Source organism: Neophocaena asiaeorientalis, unplaced genomic scaffold (assembly GCF_003031525.2).
Source record: "Neophocaena asiaeorientalis asiaeorientalis breed wild unplaced genomic scaffold, Neophocaena_asiaeorientalis_V1.1 scaffold87, whole genome shotgun sequence".
Classification (NCBI taxonomy): Eukaryota; Metazoa; Chordata; class Mammalia; order Artiodactyla; family Phocoenidae; genus Neophocaena; species Neophocaena asiaeorientalis.
Window position 1 is genome coordinate 3,217,403 of NW_020175432.1, and position 8,818 is coordinate 3,226,220.

General features: G+C 54.1%; 2 protein-coding genes across 2 annotated transcripts in view; both read right to left on the reverse strand.

Annotated features, from left to right (window-relative positions):
* Positions 1-7,924, reverse strand: part of GDF1 (growth differentiation factor 1) — an 8,245-nt gene extending 321 nt beyond the window's left edge. Inside the window, exons 1-3 of the mRNA XM_024767478.1 lie at positions 7,784-7,924; positions 2,095-2,162; positions 637-818 (exon numbers count right to left, since the gene is read on the reverse strand). Coding sequence (XP_024623246.1) covers positions 637-818; positions 2,095-2,162; positions 7,784-7,924 — 391 coding nt within the window. The remainder of the gene's footprint in view (positions 1-636; positions 819-2,094; positions 2,163-7,783) is intronic.
* Positions 7,925-8,016: 92 nt separating this feature from the next.
* The window catches only part of CERS1 (ceramide synthase 1), an 8,728-nt gene continuing 7,926 nt past the window's right edge, over positions 8,017-8,818 (reverse strand). The window contains exons 4-5 of the mRNA XM_024767514.1: positions 8,362-8,509; positions 8,017-8,130 (exon numbers count right to left, since the gene is read on the reverse strand). Coding sequence (XP_024623282.1) covers positions 8,017-8,130; positions 8,362-8,509 — 262 coding nt within the window. The remainder of the gene's footprint in view (positions 8,131-8,361; positions 8,510-8,818) is intronic.

An 8,818-nucleotide genomic window follows, 5' to 3' on the forward strand; every position in this document is an offset into this window, starting at 1 on the left:
CGCTGGGTCCCCACTCGGTGCCGACCGGCCCGCGAATGGGTCTTGGTTGGGGACAGCGGGGGAAGGTGAGCGACCGGAGCTGGGGGTCGCACCATCTGTTAGAAGGCGTCAAATGGTGTGAAGCGGCGGTGGGTGAGGGAGATGGAGTGGGGGCAGGGCGTCACTTGCAAGGAAGAGGCCCCGACCAGTGTAGGGCGGCCAGCCCGCCGTTGGGGACATAGGCGGGGGTGGGGAGGTGGTGTGGGGGGGAAATGAGCGAACGCACGGGGCCAGTGGGGAAGCGATGCTAGGGCGGGTGGCATCTGAAGGAAGGCATCAAGTGGTGTGAAGCGGCAGAGGGGGTGGGATGGAGTGGGGGCAGGGCTTCAGCTGCAAGCAAGGGGCCCTGCTCGGTGCAAGGGAGCCTGGCCTTCGGGTGACCACTCCCCCACCCCATCCCCTGTCCCGGCAGGTGTCCACGCGGAGGAGCTGAGGGAGTTCAGAGGCCCAGGTTGCTTGCGGGCTGGACGGGGAGGGTGGCGACCCTCAGGGCTCTCCGGCCTTCCTCACGCGCCGCTGGAGGCTCGTGGCGGGCTCGGGGCGCCCAGCGGGGTATCGGCCTCCCAGACCCACGCCCCCAGCGCAGATCCCACTCACCGCGGTCCGGGACGTGGCGCACGATGTTTCCGGCGACCCCCAGCTCCTCCACATGGCACGGCCGCAGGGTAGTCCCCAGGGGCGTCCTCCGAGGGCCCGCCCTGGCCTCCTGGTGGTCCCGGCGGCGGAACAGGCGCCACATGACAGGGGGTACAGGCCGGGACTTATTCCTCAGCGGCTTCCTGCGAGCCAGAACCGGCCCAGGTTAGCCTAGGGACCCCACGCCACCACGTAGCGCCTCCCACCACCGTCCCGCCCTCCTTGCCCTCCTTTTCCCAGCCCCGCCCCATTCTTCCTCCCAGCCCACAAGGCCAAAAGACCCTGCCATCTGCCTGCTGGGCAAGTGGTCCCTGCTCCTTCCCACAATTAAACCCTCCTCTCCCCTCCCCCCTGGGCCACCCGCGGCTGCTGGAGGGCAAAAGTCACCTACCAACCTCTGCCTGATTTAAGCCCATCGCCTGGACCTGGACCAGCACTTTATCCTCCTCCTCTCTCAGGGAGGCAGAACTGGCCAGAGCCCCCGGCGATCCCACCGGGCAGGCTCCTCCCCAACTACAATGGCCCTACCAGGAAAGGCTTCCCAGCCCATGATTCTCCATCCACTGCCCTCTGTCTACACCTGCCGCAGCCCCTACTTTGCTTCCATGGCCTTAAAACAAGTTATGTGGTGTTTTAAAACGAACCAGTACTGTAAGATCCCAGAGAAAGACCCCTAACGTCTAAACGACGTTCATGGTTTGCATATTTCAAACTGTCTACGAAGATGTCTTCTCCTGCACCTCAATTTTCCAAAAATGTGCCACCGAGATCGCTCCCACGTGCACTGATGCTCTCCTTAATTCCATCTTCCCTGCCTGTGTTAGTGGCAGGTCTCTGGGGTTCCGACTGGGAGGGGACCTGCACCCTGGGGATCTGCCCAGGTCCACCTTACTGGACTCAACAGGTCTACCCCTGCCCCTCACCGCTATTGCCATCACTTGCTCGGTGTTGTGTCCCGTTTAACTGGCCAGCCTGCTGATGCCAAGACAGCATCTCCCCGCAGTCTTATGGTCACGGCCATTGACCATTCCTATTCCCACGTATGAGAACTCTTCGTGCCTTTGCACATGGTCCATCGGTCTCTGCTGAAGTGAATTCTACAGTCTAGTTTATGTACAACTGTATTAAGTTTTCTGAGCCAGTGATATATTCTCACGATCTAGACCTCAGAAAGCATAGAAAACTCACAGTTCAACCGAGCGGCTCCTAGGGATCTACCACCTTTGACTTCTGTGTATCCTCAGATACTAGCGTATGTGCATTACCGTACCCTGCAGCCCCTTGGTTTGTGGAGCACTCTAGCTCAGAGACCGTTCCATATGAGAACGTAAAGACTTTCCTGGAGAAGATGGTCTCAGTCACTTCGGTTTCCTCTTCCCTGGGGCTGGAGCCACTGGATGCCCCTTCCTGGGAGCACACCTCCCGCCCTCGGCCCGCTTCTCCGTGGGCTGCTGTTTTCTCTCGCTGCCACCACGGGAGCCCTTTATCTGGGAGATCAGAGATAAGCCCCCCCCTGGACCTCCCATCTGTCCTGTATCTTCAGCTTGGCCTGTTGGTCTTTTAGACAGAGCAGAGGTGGGGTTCCCAGCTTCTTGAGTCTTCTCATAGTTCAGCTGCTGGACGGCAGTCTCTCATTTCGACTCTTGTTTGATTGCACAGCTTCCATTTCTGCATCAACATCTTTGATGCTTTGGGAGTTTGCACTGGGGGCTCATGCGAGATAAAGATGGTTACCAAGCAAGCGTCCCATTGACAGTTCTTCCTTCCCTCCCGGGATGCTTCTTTGCTAAAGTTTGATGGGCTCAGCTCTGTTCCCACTGTTTTAATTCCTATACTTCTATAGAAGGTTTAATACCTCCAAGGATCCGTACCCCTGCCCTGTGCCTCTTTATCAGAGCTTTCCTGTGGTGATTCTGGTTTGTTTTTCTGCACAAGCTTCCAAGTGCCCCCTCCCTCCTCAAAAAACAGTGTATTTGCGGGGGAGGGGAGTACCCAACTAGGGCGAGATGGCCTCTCTGCAGAATCAGATTTACACTTTTTCGTCTCAGTGCACCACAGCGGGAAAGAGAAAATCAGGACGAGGGTGGAAGCTGCAGGGGGATGTGGGCAGGCAGAGACTCGGGTGGATTCTGGATGGTTCCTTGAGGATAAGGAGGAGAGGGAGAGAAGGGGGGCTCCCTAGGGTTTTGCAAGGTTTTCACCCTGAGTTGCCATCAACTGCGATGGACAAATGTTCACGAGAGGTAGTTTGCGGTGGGAATGGGGGTTGATTCTGGATATTTAGAAGGTGCTCGGAATGTCAAGCAGACGCTGACACAGACAATGGCACTCAGAGGAGCACTGTGAGCTGGGAGAGAAACTTGGAAGTCGGGGTGGATTAAGTGAAAGGGCCCTGGGAGAGGGGGAGGCCAGACGCGGAGCAGGAAGGCACTAAAAAGTGAAGCGGGAGCCCACGTGCCGCAACTAAGGAGACTGCGAGCCACAACTAAGACCCAGTGCAACCAAGTAAATAAATAAATATTAAAAAAAAAAAATAGAAAGTGAAGCAGGGAGCAGAGGCAGACTGGCGATTGCAAAAGGAGAGGTTGGGTTGGGTATGGGGTTTCTTTTGTGGGGGTGACAAAAATGTTCTAAAACCGCAGTGATGGTTTCACAACTCTGTGAATGGACTAAAAACATTGACTTCTACACGGCAAATGGGCAAATTGCATGGTGTGTGAATTCCATCTCAATAAAACTGTTCAAAATAAGGCGGGGGGGGGGGGGGAGTGACCACCAGATTTGTTTAGCATCAGTGGAGCGGACAGGAGTGGTCTCGGGGTGGTGGGGGGAAGACCCCAGAGGGAGCTGGGTTCGAGAAGGGAGGAGGAGGGGGTGCTGGGCTGTAAGCGGAGCAGAGAGAGGAGGTTTCCCTTCTTGATCAGAATGTCCCTGAGCAGGCAAAGGGGTGGACATCGGTGGCCCGGGATGGTGGCCTCAGAGGGAGACGGACCATCTACCAAAGCAGCCAGCCAGCACTAGAGGGTGGATGTCCTCATCTGGCTACCCCTGCTTTCCTGGGGACACGGAAGCCAAGTCATCGGGTGAGGGAACAATGGTGAGGACAGTTGGTGGCCGAGGAGAAGGAAGAGTCTCAGGAGATCAGGCACTGCCCAGGCATCGCTGAGGACCCCTGGCCCCCATTAGTGCTGCAGCGAGGACCAGATGTGTGGGTCGTGGCTCTTCAGATACAGCGGGGGCAGCTGAGAGTGTCACGGAGGAGAAAGCCGGTGTACGGAGGGGTGGGGTAGCCTCGGGCAGGTCAGCAGACCCAGAGCGGGGTGAGGGCCCCCAATGGATGGCGCTCCCAGCAGCCCAAGAGAACGATGGGGGCTTCAGACCGAGGTCGTGACCTGGGTGCAGGGGCTACTGCAGGGGGCCGAAGACAGAGGTCCAGGAGGGGCCCCATGGAGGGGGGTTCAGAAGAGAGAACCAGCAGGAGCAAAGAAGTCCTCAGTGCTGCTTTGCCATGGAAGACTGGGGTCCTTCAAAGTGGCTCTCAGTCATTGTTTTCTTACTGTTTTCAAATCTAACTGCATCTTCATCATACATGGTCTGCACGATCCTGGTTCTGAGCAACTGAGGTTGCCCCTGGTTTTTTTCAATTTTGAGAAGTGTTCCTGTGCTTAAAAAGAACATCTGTTCTTGCTTCGGAGCTGCCTGATGAGGAACGTGGACTTTACCTCCTGCGGTCCCATCTTGCCACGGTTTAGGGCTGGATCATGCGGATCCTTTCACATCAAAAATTACACCTGACTTTCTCCTCCTGTCTTTTTACTTACAACTTTTATTTATCCTGGAGTTGAAGTCTTTTGACCAGGTCAGAGGTGGATTTATTTAAAAGCCCAGTCGCGTAATTGTCATGATTATTCCATGTGTGTTTATTTGCATGTGCAATACTTAGATTCTACCCTCATTCTGCATTACTTACCCTGCTTTTTCTAGCTTTCCTTTCCTGCATTTACTTTGTTGTACCTGTTTTTGGTTCCATTCTCCCCTCTACACCCTAATAGTGTTAACATAAATACTCAATATAGCCCAAAGGTAATGCCCTACCCTCCTGCAAAATGCAAAGCCACCAATCCTGTTTCAATAATATTAAATATTTCAGCTCTAATTTTTTAAAATCTCTCAAATTAGGCGTTAAAAAATTTTTTTACCCAGACATGTATCAATTTCTCTGCTGATCTATCTCTTGGGGTAGTTTTCTGAAATATTCTCCTAGAGAAGATCTGTGAATGGTAAGCCTTCTTAGTTTTTGTTCCTGCGGATATCCTTTTTTTTTTTTTCTGGTGGGGATGCTGGGGACCAAACCCAGGATCTCATGCAAGCCAACAGGTATCCTTTCTCTTGAGTAACTGTTTTTAAACTTGCGTATGAGAGTCCCGGTTTCTTGTTACCTCCTTTCAGCATTTGAGGTGATATCTGACTCCAGTCTTCCAGCTTCCCTCGTTGCTGTTAGTCTGTCACTGTCTCGTAGGTCATCTCTTCTTTTCTGTGGCTGTTTCACATTTCACTATGATGTGTCTGGGGCACGGATGCCTTTGTATTCATCCTGCTTATGATTTATGTCTTGTCACTTTCTGGAAAAATTCTCAGCATTATGTCTTCTCATGTTGTCTCTCCCTGTCTATCTATCTCCTATTAGGACTCAGCCACATATTCTTACTATTCTAGCTGTCATATTTTCCATTTGTTTAGGCTGCATCCTAGGTAATTTCTCCACAGCTTTCAATTCACTGATTCTCTTTTCAGCTGTATCTAATCGTTGGAGACTTAACATCTATAATAGGTTGAATGGTGGTCCCTAAAAGGATATGTCCACATCCTAATCTCTAGAACTGTGACTGTGACTCTATTTGGAAAAAGAGTCTTTGTAGATGTAATTAAGTGAAGGAATTTGGGATGAGATCATAGTGGTCTAAATCCAATGACAAATGTCCTTATAGGAGCCAGAGAGACCATCTGAAGACAGGAAATGGAGATTGGAGTGATGCAGCCACAAGCCAAAAAACATCTGGAACCCCCAGAAACTGGAAGAGGCAAGGAAGGATCCTCCCCTAGACCTTCAGAGCAAGAGGGGCTCTGCTGACACCTTCATTTCAGACTTCTGGTCTCTAGAACTGTGAGAGAATAAACCTCTGTTGTTTTAAGCCCCCTAGTTTGTGGTACTTTGTTACGGCAGCCCTAGGAAAGAAATATATTTAACATCCAATGCTGTTTTTCATGGTCTCTCATGCCTTTTACATTTTTAATAAACTTTTCATTTTAGAATAATTTTAGATTTGCAGAGATAGCATAAAGAGCTCCAGGGTAGCCCTTGCCCAAGTCTCCCCGAACATTAACATTTTATATCTCCACAGTGCATTTATCACAACTAAGAAACCAATGCTAGAACATTGCTATGAGCTAAACCATAGACTTTATTTGAATTTCACCAGTTTTTCCACAGATGTCCCTTTTCTGGTCCAGGATCCCACATTGCATTCAGTCAATCTGAGCTGAGATGGTTCCTCAGTCTCTTGTTTTCCATGACCTGGCGATTTTGAGGTGTCCTGACCAGCTCTTTTGTGGCACATTCCACATTCTCATTGCTTTTTATCCCATCTTGTTTTATACCCAACTGTGCTAACTCTAGCCATCCTTAGGGACCAGGTTCTGCGGGTGGTGCCCATGGGGCCAACCATGGCAGCATGTCCCCAGTCCCCTGTCATTTCTGTATGGAGTTTGTTCTTTGCCATCCTAGTGGGAATGCTGTCATTTGGGGCTGGAGGCGCCAGCCTCCCAACTCACATTCTGGCTGGACATTCTTGGGGGAGACAGAGCAGGGAGCAGGGTGGAGCTAGGTTGTCTGGCTTGCTCTTTGCCTTGGGCTCTGCGTTTACAAGGACATCTCTAGGAGTTCACTGTTTTACAGCAGAAAGGTCTTTCAGTTTTAGATTTAGCCAAGCAGGTGCCTCCCCAACCTCACCCCTGGAGTTCTCTTTAATCACTGCTTCTTCTGGAAGCCTCTGAGGGTTGGTCAGACTCCTTGGTGAGACCTCACTGACCTCTACACGCAATTCCCAACTCACGTTCGCTGGACATCGACAATCCGACACCCTCAAAACTAGACTCCCAACCCCCTACCCCCACCGGTGCACATGGCCCTGCCCTGAGTCCCATCTTGGTAAATGGCAGCTCGAGCCAGAGGTCTTGGGTCATCTTTGAATTTTTTATTTCTATTTCACCTACATCCAAAGCAAGTCTGGTTAGTTCTACACCAGAGTTGGGATCTGACCACTGGGGTGACCTCACCTGCGGCCCAGCCCTCTTGTGTCCACAATCCCTGCTCACCTGCCTGACTCCCCTCTAACCTGGGCGCTGGCTTTTTGGCTGCTCTGGCAATTCCCCCAGTTCTTTGCTCCCCTTCTCATGTCTTTCAAGGAGATTTTAAAAAAATCTCTGCTTCTCTCATCCTCCTCCCTGCCCGTTCTGACCCACACCTCATTGCACTCTGAGCCCACTGCTTCCCCAAAACCATCTTTCCCAGGTTGGTCACTGATGACCTCCCAGGGGTCAAATCAGAGGGTCTGCTGGGGAGCGCCCTGCGAGCCTTCAGCAGCCCCCATCTCACTGCTGCTCAACCACTCCTCACATTGACTGTGAGGCGCTGCACACCTTGGACCCTACTGGTCATCCCAACCTGCCTCCATTCACTCCTGGGGCCCCTCCAGGCCAGGGGCTTTGGGTGCCATCTGGCTCACATCCCAGGGCTGGCAGTCCCGAGGCCCCTACCTCCAGGACGGTCGAAGAGGCCCCTTTGGCTCGTCATCCCTACAACTCCCACCTGGGCCCAAACCCCCGGCCCCATCTCCTGCTTGGCTGACCAGTGGTTGCCCCGCTGGACCAGGGAGTATTAGCCCGAACAGAGCCCGGGCTCCCTGGGCCGCCCGTGGCACCCCCTCACCGCCCCCTTCCACTGCCACCTGCTTAGAGGTTGCCGTCAGGCCTGGAAAACAGCTGATCCTCAGCACTGGGCTTGGCCCTCACGGCTCCCACCACCGAGACCCTGATTCTCACCCCTCACCTCTCTACCCCCACCTTCCTCGCTGTCTGTCCTGACAGCATCTAACCCTGTCGCTACATTGTCCATGCCTTTATTGCAGTCTCTCTTTTGGATGCAGGCTCCGGGGCGGCGGCGGGGGGGCAGCGTCGGCATCAGCTTCATCCGCTGCCGTGTCTCCGGGGCCTACCCACAGAGCGCGCTCGATCAGACAGACGTGGTTAAGGAATGAACTAGGGCTGGGGGCCCCTCCACACTCACTCAGCTTTGCTGGGCTTCGGGCTCAGGGCCTCTGCTGTGTCATATTCCCGCACGTCCTTCAGCTCGCGTACCTGGCCCGTCAGCACCTTGGCAGCAAAAGCCACGATGTACTGTGGGAGGGGAAGGCACAGGTAAGAAGAGAGCCCCGTCCCCGACCTCGCTGCCCTCCTGATGGCTGGGTGCTCCTGCCACCGGCCCTTTGCACGTTGCCTAACATGCCCCTCCTCCCTGGGAGTGCGTGAGAAGGGCGTGCACCTGGAGCGCCCCTTGGGGACGGGGACCAGGACAGGACTGGCATCTGAGGAGAAAGGGGTGGCGAGGAGTTGTGAGCGCCAACTCACCAGGAACCAATAGAGGTTCATGAGCGTGAGCAACAGCAGGAGTGCGTTGAAGAAGAAGTAGAAGGGGATGTCAGGCACCGACCGCAGGCTGCAGTAGCTCGTGGCATACAGGACCTTGAGCGGGAACCAGTAGAGGCGGAACCAGAACCTGCAGGAGGGAGGGGCGCGTCGAGGAGGCTGTGGGGGAGAGGGGGAGGGGAGCCCCCTCCCTTCCCCCCAGTCCCTGTCCTGTCCCGTGTGGACTCATCCATCTGCCCCTGCACATCCTCACCCATCCATGTCTCCTTACCCCACCCCTGTTCATTCCTGCCCAGCTGTCTCCATTCCTGTGCTGTCCTTTCCTGCCCAGCTTGCTTATTCCCAACTCGTGCCCTCTGCTGTCCCACCAGACCCCGCGCACATCACCCTGGCCCTGTCTGGCCCCTCCCACCTCACCAAGCCCCCACCCCCCTCACCA